The sequence below is a fragment of the Zootermopsis nevadensis genome, unplaced genomic scaffold (assembly GCF_977971745.1).
Source record: "Zootermopsis nevadensis isolate Lab colony 2312 unplaced genomic scaffold, Znev_1.0 Znev_ptg000040l, whole genome shotgun sequence".
Taxonomy (NCBI): domain Eukaryota; kingdom Metazoa; phylum Arthropoda; class Insecta; order Blattodea; family Termopsidae; genus Zootermopsis; species Zootermopsis nevadensis.
The window spans coordinates 587,215-602,521 of record NW_028259172.1 but is presented as its reverse complement, the minus strand read 5'-3'; the positions used below and the strand labels follow the sequence as shown (position 1 = coordinate 602,521).

Genomic DNA, 15,307 nt, shown 5'->3' with positions numbered 1-15,307 from the left:
CACTAACGAAGCAAAGAAGTATTGGTCCTCAATGTTGCAGTATTACATCTTACTAATACATTCCCTGAGCTACCAAGGGAGGAAATGCATTCAGTCGCTGAAAACCGATGTCTAGAGACACACGGTTTTAGAAATAATGAATTATGTAGTTGGTAAATCGTCGTTACAGAAATAAAATTTGTATGATTTCCGTAAGTTTATAAAATGCGGTGAAGGGGAAATTGTTCTATGTTTCTCCTTTTCTGGGATTAAGACTTCACCAGTTTCAATTTCATTATATGCATCGCCTTCACGGTTGACGTCTCTGTAATTGAATCTCTCGTCAGTCAAATTAAGTAACAGTAGGAAACAAGGATCACTTAAAGCTGTCAATAAAAAGCAGCTACAATTAGAGGGGCCCTGTCACAAATAGAGAATATTACAAGCCTCATAAGGAAATGTTCTGTTCTTCAGGCTTCACAAAAAGCGCCAGTTAACATCTCAAAACATCTTCAGAAGGACATTCCTTCAACTGGAGAAACATTTAGCTGAAACTGTCTTCTTTTGTTTTTTGGTTTATCGGTGTTGCTATCAGAACTACGTGGACCTAGACCTATGAGTCATAACGTCAAATAAGATGGTAATTATAAATTGCAGATACATTTTCTTCTTACCATATATAATGCTCATGATATTATGATGACTCGGATTTCTTGTGAGTGGTGGTGACATTTTATCCAGTCCAGAAATAATGGTTACGAGTCTACTTACATGATAGAGTATCGCGATCTAATTTTTTTAAAAAAAGGGGTTTGGTAAGGAAAAATGTTACCTGCGCTTGTTGATGATCCAAGGAGTTCTCTGTTTAAAATCTATTTAAATTTGCTAGTCGATACTACGCCAGCCACAAAAGTATCACAGATTTTTGTTCTAATCTTGTCTTATATTTTTTTTTCCTAAGTTTTCGAGATTTTCAGTAGGAACCGTACAGAAAACATGTCAGGTCTCTGTAAACTTTATTCAATCCAATAAGAAGACCATATAATATATTTCTATCAGAAAAAGAAGTTCGTTCGCGTTGTTCCCGTCTCTTTGAATTTCTTGTCACTGGTTCCTGTAGGTCGAGTCAAACCGTCTTCAGTCGTCTGACAATGAAATAGAAACTTCGCCTTTTATTTTCCGTCTTGGGGCTACGATAAATGGGCCAGTAACGACATCTGGAAGTTGTACTCCGGCGGGGACATGAAGCTTCCTCAGTGAATTATTGTGGTTTTACATTCCTAATTATTTTTCATGAGCCGGGATAGCTCAGTTAGTGTAGTGACTAGCTACGGGCTGGACGACCGGGGTTCGATCCCCGATGGGGGCAGGATTTTTCCTCTAGCCTCTGCATCCAGACCGGCTCTGGGGCTCACCCAGCCTCCTCTACAATGGGTACCGGGGTCCTTTCCCGGGGGTAAAGCCGGCCGGGGCGTGATGCTGACCACTCACCCCCATCTAGTGCCGAGGTCAAGGAAGAGAGGAGCTATACCTCCTCTCACCCCAAACGCCTACATGGCGTACAGTGGGACAAACTTTACTTTTACACTGTGAGGGGCGCATGGAAATAAATGTCCCCGTATTATTAGACGGCGACGAGTACTCTGACCTACTAGAAAGAGAACTCAGTAGCAATTACATTGTTTAATGTCGGTCAAATACACTTAGAGCAAATGGAACTTCTTTGAGTTTCTCAGCAGCGGTTCATCGTTGATGAAATAAAATACAGTACAGTGTAGTGTGTATGGTAACAATGCTGGTTACTGTTAAAACATGAATACGACCTCGTCACAAATTCCGTTTATTGTCACTAGCTATTCGCTAGTTAAGTCTAATTCAGCCGATTTAAGTTTCAACAATATAGCAGAAATACGGAATAATAGCTTCTACAATGACGGACTTTGTCCCCAGCAACAAATAAGCATCGAGTCCCAGGAGATACGCAAAACCGAAAGGACTACTAATTTCTGGCTGTACAGTCTGAATGGCTTTGAAACAACAGATTATACAAGCTGGTCAACGCCGAAAACTGAATTGTGTTCCATCATTAATTCCGTTCTCTCTCTCTCTCTCTCTCTCTCTCTCCAGGTTTCAAGTTCATTATTCGCTAGCTAACACAGTCGACCTTGCAGTCTTTGTCGGATAAATGATTCGTAAATTTAAAATACGGACCTACACAACAACAAATAAACCGTGAGGTCAATAATATGCACCTAAGAACATAAAATATTTATAAAATTCCCCATTTCTCCAACATCTTCAACGGGAAGTTTCTTACGGATTCGAGCTTTTTCACGGCATTGAACAACTGATTTTTGTAACGGTGAAGAGTAGTGTTTTCTTTGCGGTAAGAACTGAATTCTTAAATAATATTTAGATGAACTTCGGCTTGAAGGGGTTAAACTGTCTTACTGATCTGTGCCGTCTTATCCACGTGTCAAAACAGCACGAGCATAGTATCACCTGCAAATGTTACGGATCGTGGGTTGATACCACATTTGGTAATGTAAGTTGTTAATCGCATCGCAATCTCGATGTGTGCGAACTTGGCCTATAGTCAGCTAAACTGTCTTGTTGCGGGAATACTAAAAAGGCCAAACAGCCCAGATACGTCGTTAAGGCTCTACATGATAATTATTGTACGTGTTTCTGATAATGGTCCTTAACATGTGCTAACGTTATCACTAAGAACAGATAAGGTAGCTGGTAATCAAAAGGAATCATGGGAACGGAAGAAAATATTTCTGAATCGATATTTTACATTAAAGGTAAAAAGTCTCCATACCGAACATACGTCTGGTACTTACATTAGCTAATGTGGAACGTTAAAATGTTTAGTGCTAAAAACACGGTATAAAGGGAAACAAAAACTGTGAAGATCATATTCTAAGTCTAATATTATAGTGCTATACTACACAGGCTACAGTCCCTGAATATAAACTCCGAAGAGAAAGGCTGTCAACTATACGAAGACGAGAGCACAGACCAATGACATTCGAATGTTTCTCTGAACTTTATTGACTGAATGATTCACATTAATATTATGTTTCAAAATGCCCATTACCTGAAGCATATCAATATATTTTGGCACGACGTTTCGGGATTTGGCTCCATATAAATTTTTAAGTAGTTGGATGTCACAGAAATTATCCAGTTTCATGTGGAAAACCATACTAATAACAGACCTTACACATAAACACAAAAAATAAATTTACTTAAAACTATTAGAATGTAGTATATATGCCTAGACACACACTATGACGTCAACCGTATAATACAGATAATTTAACTTAAAATATTTTTTTAATACATCCTATATATTTTATGGATTTTATACGGAATAAAGCAATAATGAAAATATTTCCTGGTACGATGTGCTATGACACTGACGATGACAAGTTTACGCCGAAACGCGCGTGTAAAAGAGGCTTGTATTAAAAGCGCAGATATGAAATAAATACACAACTGTAATATAATACCAAGCCACGTTAATGTTTCCAGTAAACTAATGTATATTCACTTTCCTGTCCACAGCACCCCTATTAGTAAACTTACTTACAGGCTCCATTTCGGATGTAGGTCTACATTACCTGCCACAGAAGGCTTCCGAACAGAACAAACAACGTGTCTCAGCAGTCAAATCCACTTACCTGAAACAAGAGAACACTCATGTAAATTTGTGACTTTTACTAGTCCGATAACATAATGTGTTTGCATACTGAGAGATGAAACATATAACTTCAGAAAAAAACGCAAATAATACGAGGCTCGTCCACAAAGTACGTTTCCCTGGGGCCGTTTACAGAAACAAAACACAATTTCATGGAAATATTTATTGCAACAGATACAGCAAGTGTCCAGCTATTTTTCAACATATTCGCCACCGGAATTGAGACATTTGTCATACCGTGGGACCAACTTTTGAATACCTGTGTCGTAGAAGTCTGCCGCCTGGGATTGGAACCACTGTGTGACAACCATCTCCGCCTCTCTGTCATTCTCAAAACGCTGACGCTGACCGGACAGGAATTTCTTGAGGTGTAGGAAAAGATGGAAATCACTGGGAGCGAGGTCCGGGCTGTAGGGTGGATGATTAAACACCTCCCAGCTGAACTCCTGCAGGAGACTTGCTGTCCGTCGAGCCGTGTGCGGCCTAGCGTTATCACTGACCGCACTTCACAGTCGGCGGGAGCTGGAATAAGAACCTCCATCTTCAACAGCTGCAACGATGCTACTGTGAGAACGCGGGAAGTACCGTTAGTGCATGCGCCATGCTACGTCATTGCTCTATCACGTACGCACAGTCGCTTCGCGCAATATAAGGTTTGCTAGCTGTGGGACGAGTGGGAAACTTACTTTGTGGACGCGCCTCGTACATTCATGCTCTTAAGACACTAACCGACCTTCGTATTTAAATTCCACACAGCCGAGATTCTTATGCCTTTCACGTCCTCTGGAAACAAACGCGTAATCAACAGATCTCTTGAACCGCACATTTAATATCAATTTTAAACAAAGAACTTCAATATAGCGTGAGCTTTATTGTGTAGTGTACAGCACACAGAAATCTCGAGGTCCTCACAGCGCTGAAAAAAATTAATGTTCTTCGGTTATGCAACGCCGTGCGGACTGGAAGACACAGCTTTTTTTAGAGAAACATACTCTTTCCACTTTCAACCCTGAAGATGAAGGTACAACATTCCTTCTAAACGTTGGTATCCACTACAAGTCCACAGGGGGTACAACCCAGAACATCGTCACAGCCACGATCCAATACAGTACAGTACATCTCCGATCTCTCATAAACCTGATACGATATTACTTCTTGGTCCATATACAAAACATTGACATCAATACGAAATACGAAATACAAACATATTAGTGACCTGTGATACTACAACGAATGAAGAAACAATATAAAGGACTAGAACATCATAAGAAAAATGAAGACTAAAAATCATTAAAAAAAATCAGTAAAAAATCAGTAATTCAGTGAAAAGTTTAAATACATAACACCTGATGATGGCTATATATAGCCGAAACATGTAGTGTATGTTCCACATGTAAATCGAGTACTCGATAGGGAACGTAAAATTATATTTTAATCTTTTAATAATATTATATTGTGATTGACGGCTAATTTTAATATATTTTTAATAATCGTCACATTTATAACAAAATATGTTTAGGCTATAAATATTGGGGCCATGTTGTAATTTGTCTTAAGAAGCTATATTGTTCATTCACGAATACCAGCCATTCGTGCTCTGAAATACTTTTGTGTTTAAAACTGTGAACGATGCTACCAAAATACCACGTGGATCAGTACACTGACAAACAAACCCACTATACCATAGCGTCACAAAGGACAGAACAAGACCATGAACTTTCTATACATCCATGACAAGGTAACTTACAACACTCTTTGCTAAAAATCCTTACGCTCTTGACTCAAGGTATCAAGACATGGCACGAAATCGTTTCTGATTTCTTAACAAATGCAAGAATTAAGCAGAACACAAATTAAAGAGATAAATTAATCGCACGTAAGGTTTTAAACGCCAAAGCCATTCAGAGCTTAAACAGCAGCTGTGCCTGGGCGAGAAATGTCGTCTGTAGCATCGAAATGGTTAACAGATCCAACACTATCTTAAATCACATTTACTACCGCATTTTACTTCAATCACGACCCCTTCGTAGAAGCACCTGCCCCCTGTATCGTTGCGTATAGAATCACTGTACCACCTCAGGGGCTTCATGCCGGACACTGATTCTGGACACGCCACGTACAAGAACTGAATACGAAATCAACCAGTAACATATAAGCTTGTACATTTGTCAGACGTCGGACAGCTGGATTCTACCACGGTGGTTATTGCGGGGGGGGGGGGGGGGGGGCAGAGGAGCTGAGGGTGGTGAGTTAGGGGTGACGTTTTCATCCCCCTTTCTACGCCATCCCCTGTCAATGTTTGCCCCTGTTAATGAGATACCACGACTCAGGGCTCAGTATGCCGTCCACATAGCCGACGTCGCATCAAACTGTAATGAGCAGAAACAAAGGAAGGAAAACGGAAAAGTGAATTATCTGTTAAGTACCAGATTCTCACGAATATCAGAATATCACTTTAGGGTCGACTTTTTACGAAGAACAGTAGCGGAAAACGTTTCCAAACTCTAGAGGAAACACAGTCTTCAGTGACTTCTGCATGGAAGCAGTATATCCATCCGAAACGTCGGATCTTCGCAGGGTTCTGGCGACGTGTAGTTTAGAATCATTTTAAAATGTTGTTTAGACGAGCTTCGTGCTTGAAAGAGTTAAATTGTACAAACAGATATTTTTAATAAAGCGTTATGATTACATAAACTAATTCTACAGGCCAGAATCCTTTTACAGAATCTGATAGAATAGTTGTTAAACAATTATTCAGTCCAAGAAGTTACTTAACAAAATCGACTGCAGGGAAAATTCCATTTACCATAAGCAGCTTCTTTGTCACAACGCCCTTTTACAGGTCAGCGGCGTAAATACCAAGTTCCAGAATCTAATATTCATGGCTGAATATATCATTTAACAGGCATGCCACGTTTCTCAATACAGGCAAGTTACAATTGTGTGTCTGCGTTTGAAAGCGAATGAATAAGGAGAGCTGAGTAGACAGGCGAAAGCATTTATGCGAATCCATTTGTTACGTCGGTGAAAATTACTCCCAGATACAGGTTTAAGCTCGGAATAACCTTGAGGCGGAACTGTGCTCCGATTACATCTCCCGACGACTTCACTTAAACACTATAGGTGTACGTATATCATCTGCATTACGTAAGTATAGTAAGTGGATTGCGAATAAAGATCTCACAAATTCGATCTTAGACGTTGGTCCAACAGTAGATGTGCTATTCGCCCTCATGATGGAGAGAGCAAACACACAGAAACGTCTGTAAAGTTCTAACAGCGCAATAACCTAGAAGACAGCTATCTTCAACGCTGTCTGAATTTTCAAAATCACATCCTAATTTAATATGACACTATATAACATGTGAAGTTGGAAAATGTTATAAAATAAACTAAAATCCAATTAATATGCAACTTCCGATTATGGGTATATTTTTATGTATTCATTCCAAAGAAATCACTAATGGCAGTGATATCACTATAATTAATTAGCAATACATTAGTTCCATAACAAACCCCTGTACTGAAATGTTTAGACTACAAGCATAACACAACCGTCGGCGAAGTTGCCGCTGTATCACGGCGATGCAAGCCTGCAAACAATTTCTGTCTGCTGAAATAGAATAAACCTTAATGAACCAGTGACCTTCTGCAGAGGCTAACAGTATGCCCATTCAGCCAAGAAACTTTGCCTTTTCTTGTGAAACATGAAGGTTTATTACCGTGTTCAGAAGATCCCGCCGGAGTTCTTATCCCGAATGAAATAAATAAAATCCACAACCTCAAACTCTATTTCAGTAACATTCTTTTTAATAGTATTCGCTTAACTGCTGTTGACCTCTAAGAGACCTCTGAGTTGCTTGCGCAGTCTCGCAGATTCGCCCCCGCCATTTTGTCACCGGGTACTACAAATTAAGGGCTCTCATGGTGCAACACTCAGAAAATACTTGGGCATTTATACGTTTTCCAGTTTTACTCGGCGATAATCATGAACCCAACCCCAGCGTAAAAAGAGTTCCATCCAGACCTTTGTTTACAGACTTTAGTTTCATAAATACACACGTTTATTCAAAATGTATTACTTGGTGTACCCAAGAATTTGTGTCGCCCAATTAAAACTCTTTATTTTCGAGAATCGGCCCGAGAAATAACTACACCATACATAAAATAAAACCAATCGACTTTTTTCTTCTTCAGAATTTGATACTAAAAATTGAGTTGTGAGTTGAACGGACCAGGCAGAATGGCCTTCTAGGAGCAGTGCACCACTCAGGCCAATGGATGGATTACTCGGGTCATCACCTCTGTTGTGATCCCAGCAGTAATCGGATGATGACAATGAGGCGTATTACGAGGATATAAACAATACGGAACGGACATGTAGCATTGCTGGTGATTAGTGGTCGTGTGGCAAGAACGCTCATGCCTCCTGGCGTACAACTGACAGTACGATATCACCAAGCTTAAACCGAAATACCTCAAAACTGCTCATGCGCAGACAGCCGTAACAGCTGACGAGCTCCTAAACCCACCATACCACTAATGTTAAAACTACAGATCTATATAAAATAAATCTAGAATATCAAATATACCTCAGACAACGAAGAATGTCTAACATTACGGAACGATACTGCAACCATTTCTGATCCAACCCAGATGTATAGTTTTTATCGTACAAGCCTAGCATTCAAAATGCCCCGGGTTCGAACCTGATATTTGTTACTACTACTAATAAAGTGCCAGTATCAAAATATCGCCTGAAGACGGGAGTAGAATCAACTCCCGAAACGTCGAATACATCAAATAAACCTAATAAAATGGACGATGTCCGACAATGTTCTTACAATAAATTAACCGTCATCACAAACCTTCAATCATACTTCACTACATTTGTTACTAGCGAGTCTAGTGAAATTTATGTTTAATAGTTTTATACAACTAACGTCAATATTTTCGCTGTTGTAAAATGAGAAACGATCATATGCATAAGGAATTTTCGTGTACCAATGTTTGAAGAGCGAGAAATGTTGGCAGAAATACGTATCCGACAAACAGTAGAGATCGCTAATAATTTATTTCAATCTCATGCCAGGCCGAATGAAGCTATTTGTAGGAGCGATGGATTTCGCTCTGTGTGTTTCTTTAATAATGCATGGTTTATTAATAAGCGAAGGTAATTCTTCTGTTCTGTGCGGTACAACAGTCACTGAATGTGAGGCACTGCGCGTATGTAAGTTATTAACGGAAACAGCAGAAGCAGCGGGCATCGCTTATATGCATCGGTGAGATGGAACAATCAGGAAATATTGCACACAGCGTTCCGAGTCCGAAATGAGCTGATACAGGCAGGTCGTGTCAGTGCATGTGCGTGAATGCATTTTTACTGAACGAATTCCAATTAAATTTGACACTGAAGTTATATATAGAATGCTACAGGGCAAATTTGTTCTGCCTCGTATGAGTCCAATATTACACCTACTTTAATAGACGCTCAAAACTTGTCAGTTTAACTAAGAAAACAACATGCCATGTAATATTAAAGGTAACATAAAATATGGACAGATTTAATATTTTAAATTTTCTTTAGAAACATTTTCCGATTTGGTGAATATTTAACGGAACGCAAAACAATTATCACCGAATCTGTGAAATGTAGTGTGATTAGTAACATGAATAAATAAGCAACACCCAAATTAACTAATTCATGTACAAGAATCCTTCTTTAAAAGCATATCCAGTTCGATGGACATCTTGTTAAGTAAATCACCGTCTTTTATGGAAAAATTTCCAATGTCGGGTTCACAGGAGCACGCCACTGAATCCAACACTCCATTTTAATAACATCCCCCCGTCCACAATTATATATCCTTTTTTATTTTTTCAAGTTAAAATTTTGTACACATGTTTATTTAGCTGTTTTATAAAATCAGAAGTTTCACTGCCGTGATTATAAAATACAGTTATTAGACTTCATCATAAGACAAATAATTAATTAAAAATACTCAAAATAAGAATCTTACAACTACTAAAAAATTTGTATATGATAGAATATCTGTTTTTAAACAAGCTAATCTGGCTGATTTTGTTCACCTGATGTTACATCGCGTCTGCAGAAGTAGGTAACCTTACCCAAACAGTCAGACGTATGACAAGCCTTCGAAGCATATAAATGGATTAATATTTTAACGAGACTACTCAATACGCCGCTGATGTCATTGTTACTCCGCAGAGTGTGATTTCTGGTGTAATGGACCGGTGGTACAATCGATCACATTTGTTCGTGACAGCGTGAAAAAGTTGTATCATACGAGAGTTTGGAAATAAAAAAAAATAATTTAATTGCGTCCTGGCAGAGATATTACTTGCGTTGAGTCTGGGATGGCGTTTGCAAACAATAGGGCCACATCTGGGAACAAGCATTCTGGTTCGATTTCGGTTACTGGTAAAACTACGCGTGACAAGTATTTGTTACAAATGCTAAAAAGTTAAACTACAGCTAACGTAAAATTAACTGGATTCGATTTCTGAGCGGGCCTGAATAAAACAATAAGGTATTTGTTGTAACACACGAAAAACATCAATAATTTGTGCTCTACGCTAAATATTATTAGGACCATCAAACAAAGGGAAATAAGATAAAATATATTTATTTTTACAGTCCATACACAAACGTTGAAGTTTATTGATGTTGTTAAGATTATATAATATTAAAACATTTTGTTGTATAAAATATTATATTTGGCGCTCTTAATCGTACATACGATTTTACATTATATTATTAGCGCTTTCCACCTATTAAAACGACATGTTTCGACGGGTAATACCGTCGTCTTCAGGGTTTTTTTATCAATTTTACAATATTTTAAAATTATTAGATATTTAATGCAATGTATTATAATGATCTGTGGTTTGTTTGTAGTTTTTTATTTTCATGGTGAGTTGTTTGTTTGTAGTCAGACGTTTTATTTATCTGTGGAATTAATGTTTAATTATTATCTTGAAATGAATATGGATTGACATAGGAAATAAATAAATAAATAATATAATTGTAAGCAGAACACGTACGATAAACGGAAAATGTAAGACATACATAAAACATTACATCCTGAAAGCTGAAGGAAAGAGATACCTTGGTAGACATGTACAAATGGAAGACTATTTAAATATTTATTTGCGGTTTATTTAACGATGCTTTATCAATAGCTCAGACTGTATTGCGTCGAAAAAGAGAATAACAATAAATTTAAAAGGATGTGGATCCCGGCATTTAACTGGAAGTACTGAGGAAAACGACTAAAAGCCCTCTTCAGGATAGCCGGTCTCCGGGCCGAGATTAGAACCCGGACCTTCCGAAGATGAAGCAGGAGTGTATACCACAAATGGAAGGATAATACTAAAATATACCGTAAAGAAATGTGTAATTATAAGGACCGGACTTAAGCAATTCAGGATCCTGGCCAATGGAGGGATTATTTGAAAAAGATTAATAAACTTTTTCTTTCAATAAAAGGAGTAGAAATGTCTGAACTAGTTGAGAGACTATAAGTTTCTCAATAACAAACAACTTTTCCCCACGAAGATGGTTTCGGAACTTAATATTTCAGTGGATAACGGAAATGTCCTTAAGGATCTCACTGCGTCTTCCACTCAGATACTCCTCAAGAACTTTCTTCACAATCTAAGCTATTTTACTTCTCTACTTTGACTTTCGGTGAGCCTTCTTTAAAGAATCTCGTACACAGAAACGTGGTGTACCTGTTCGTTAAAGATACATTCAAAATCGGAGCAGAGAAAATCCCTTTTTTCAGGATCACCGTACGGAAGGTTTGTGACGTCAGCAGGATCATTTCTGTTGCTTGCTTGCCGCTCAATTTCCGGACAGGATGAAAGGCATTACGATTGAGAGAAAGATAATAAACAAAATAAAAAATAATGCTCAAGAAACCAAAGAGAATAACGTTAAAAATGCAATGAAGGCGCACGGGGAACATTCCAGAAACTGAAGGAACAATGGATATGTTCACGCGGTTGAATTAATTTGTAATTAATTCAAACGGTTATAAACCTGGTGCGTAAACATGTAAACTTTTCGCGTACCTTCAGGACTAGAATAATAATAAATATTATTTAATGACTGTACAGATCATGTTACGTTAAAATAAATTTGAAGATTTCCGTTTTCTGGGTTGTTGCGCTGTGTAGTCTGGTCGATGAATATTCATCACCCTGATGACGGAGGCAGTATGACCTCTGAAACGTTGGTAAACATCGACCAGACTACACAGCGCAACAACCCAGAAGACAGAAATCTTCATACTCATCGCCCTGATGACGGAGGCAGTATGACCTCCGAAACGTTGGTAAACATCGACCAGACTACACAGCGCAACAACCAAGAAGACAGAAATCTTCATACTCATCGCCCTGATGACGGAGGCAGTATGACCTCAGAAACGTTGGTAAACATCGACCAGACTACACAGCGCAACAACCCAGAAGACGGAAATGTTCATATTTTTAATCGCCCTGATGACGGAGGCAGTATGACCTCCGAAACGTTGGTAAACATCGACCAGACTACACAGCGCAACAACCCAGAAGACAGAAATCTTCATATTTTTAATCGCCCTGATGACGGAGGCAGTATGACCTCCGAAACGTTGGTAAACATCGACCAGACTACACAGCGCAACAACCCAGAAGACGGAAATCTTCATACTCACCGCTGTGAGAACCTCAAGTCTTATAAAATAAATTTGTTTAAACTACACATTATCCAACTATTCCTTAAAGGTTGGATTTTATTTACGAGTAATTTGTTCCACTCCTTATTATCTTATTCCAAAACTTCCCTCCTTCGTCTTTGGTTTGTAAGTTTAAGTTTTTGACGGCGAAAACAAACGAACCACTGTAACTAGGGGTGTGAAATTCGGTGTGGCATACGTCACATACACAGACCTATGTAAAAGTTATAGGCGTAAATGATTGTGTTAAAATGTCAAGAATATTACGACACCACATAGCCTGACGTTATGTCTGGAATATTTTACGTGCATCAAATCCTAGTGTATTTATGTAATACGTTCTTGTAGAAATTTGAATAATACTACTAAAAACACTATCATCACACCACCAACAACAAAAAGCTGTTTAAAACTAAACGCAATAAAAATCCTGATTCGATTAAAAGTCCAACACTTCAAACCACGAGCTAAATTGTGAATTATATTGAAAATTATGAATTAACATTACCGATACATGAAGAGCGTATTACGAATATGAGATCTGAGAACCCGAAGTTTCTGATATTGGAAAAATGACTTACAGAGTTGTAAGACGAGCTTACCTTTTTCTTTCATTCTTTCTAATTTTTTGTTTGATTCTTCTTCTTTCCTCTTTGTTTGTCTTTCTATTTCATCTATCCGTTCAGACTGCAGCATTTATAAACTTAGTATTACAAAAAACACTTGAACCATCAACTCCGTCCAGCAGACAGAGAACACGTCGGAATGCAAGAAATATAATGGTTTCGTTACACCAAAAACCGGTTCACAATAAATCTTTTGCATTTTACGCTGTGCGACGTTTCTAATCGAGAAGACATGGCGAGTCTGTGGCGGTGTACACTCATATTCCCACAAACCATTTACTTTTTAACCACTCACTAAATGTTAGTTAGAATCGCTCTGAAACTAGTGGGACATGTCATGACTTGTTGATAACAAAATGTGGTAGTAATTCAATCAGAGCATTTGCGTGGCAAAGTATGAATTCTATCAGACTGCAATATTTAGATAAATAATTGTATAAGGATAAAAGAACGGTTGTAAATATAACACAACAAAGCTTCCCTACTGTACGTATTTGTACAAATTAAAACAAGGTCGACCCTTTGTGTGATGGTAAGCAAGAATTTATCTAGAAGCCTAGATAACTGTGTTGTCTTACGGTGTTACAGGTCTCTTATACTCGACTTAAGAGATGATAACATCACAGAAACTAAACCGGGATTATAAAATTCAAGAAAACAAATCACTATATAAGTCGATTATATCATGATATATAAGTTTTAAACATGATCATTCTGCTTCTATGGCTTGGTATCACAGTGAAATCTATTGGGAAGGAAAATATAAGTGGAAATACTATATTTCTGATAGCCTCACGACGAAAAATAAAGTCATGAGATTTGATATTACAAGAGTGGTCTCGTTAGAGTAAACATTGCTTAAGCAAATACATATTGGCTGCAGAATCTAAATGGGTATCAAGGCATTGAAAATGGATCCTGAACTTCCAGGTGAATTGTGTACAACCGTGGCATGTAATGGAGCACCACAAAGTTCAACTACGAAGCCTGGCAATGTAATATAATTACGGCAACATTATCTTATGTCTGTTCCAGCAAATTTAACAAAGAGAGCGTAGCTTCTCTTCTAACACAACACGTTGCATGTAAGGGGTGAAACCGGTAGTAAGAGATACTGGATTCCTCAAAAAATATTTTATCACATTTCGAAACTAAATTAGTTTTAACAGAAAATTTTTTAATTGAAAAATGATTCACTTTAACAAAGTAAACTACCTTACTGTTGAGAATTTTTAACTAACGAAAGCTTGTATGAAAATATCAGAAAATACAGATATCCGTTTTTAAATACAAGACACAAGTTTTCGCTAACAAGAAAACATATCACGCTATTCGTGTGTTGTCAGGACTGCCAATAACCAAATATTTGAACTTCAATTCTTTGTTTTAAAGCTTTATTTCTTTCTCCTTTAAACTGTAAATTTATTTATTCTCGTGTTCTTTATTTTAAATTGATTAGGTGTAAAAAATACAAACATGCATGTCTTCTGTACACTTACTTACACCCAACATTATTTACCAATATATTAACACAAAATTCCAGCTTCTATTCAATAAGGAATGATTTATTTCGCATCTTAAACCCTGTTCCTCTTCCTTACTGTAATATCAACATAAAACACATTATAGGTAAATTGCATGACCAGCCGTAATGAGCCGAACCAAAATCATAATTATGGCGCGCAGACGCCGAGTAAACTGACGCGGACAATACTGAAAAACCGATTCATGGCGATATAACGACCATGTCAAATGTTAGTGGAAACGCACTTATAAAAATTTTAATTAAGTAAAATTTAAGGATGAAGATGGGTCTTCTGAGATGTGTAGTCTTCTAGAGCAGTGGTTTTCAACCTTGGGTCCGCGTACCCCCGGAGGTACGCGAAGACATCTTAGGGGGTACGTGAAATTTAAAAAAATATATTATTTTATGATAAACAGTAATATGAATAATCAGTAATGTAATTTATTTAATTTATTTTAGATGTAGATTATATACTATGCATAACTTGAATTATACACCAACAAAGTTGAAGAGAAATTATATCTGGGGGTACGCGAAAAAAAAAGGTTGAATACCACTGTTCTAGATTGACTGATGTTTCGCATGCACTTACTGCCTCTATCATCAGGGCCAATAGCCAGTACAGTTGAGTCAAATTTGATCCAATTAACAAACACAATCACAGCTGCACCACCCCCACGTGTCTGTGTGGTGCACTGCCCTCTCTGCACTTGGGGCTTCGAGT

General features: G+C 37.9%; 2 protein-coding genes across 5 annotated transcripts in view; one reads left to right on the top strand and one right to left on the bottom strand.

Moving 5' to 3' along the window:
- The window catches only part of LOC110834927 (dystrophin, isoforms A/C/F/G/H-like), a 330,291-nt gene extending 325,944 nt beyond the window's left edge, over positions 1–4,347 (top strand). Inside the window, exon 7 of the mRNA XM_087360242.1 lies at positions 3,959–4,347. Within this exon, the coding sequence (XP_087216368.1) occupies positions 3,959–4,030 (72 nt within the window). The 3' untranslated portion in view covers positions 4,031–4,347. The remainder of the gene's footprint in view (positions 1–3,958) is intronic.
- LOC147871749 (uncharacterized) overlaps positions 1–15,307 on the bottom strand; it is a 260,188-nt gene that overhangs the window by 127,613 nt on the left and 117,268 nt on the right. Inside the window, exon 2 of one of the 4 annotated variants that reach the window (XR_015538349.1) lies at positions 3,609–3,668. The exons of the other annotated variants lie outside the window; for them this stretch is intronic. The gene's annotated coding sequence lies outside the window, so the exon portion shown is untranslated. The remainder of the gene's footprint in view (positions 1–3,608; positions 3,669–15,307) is intronic. 4 annotated transcript variants of the gene reach the window in all.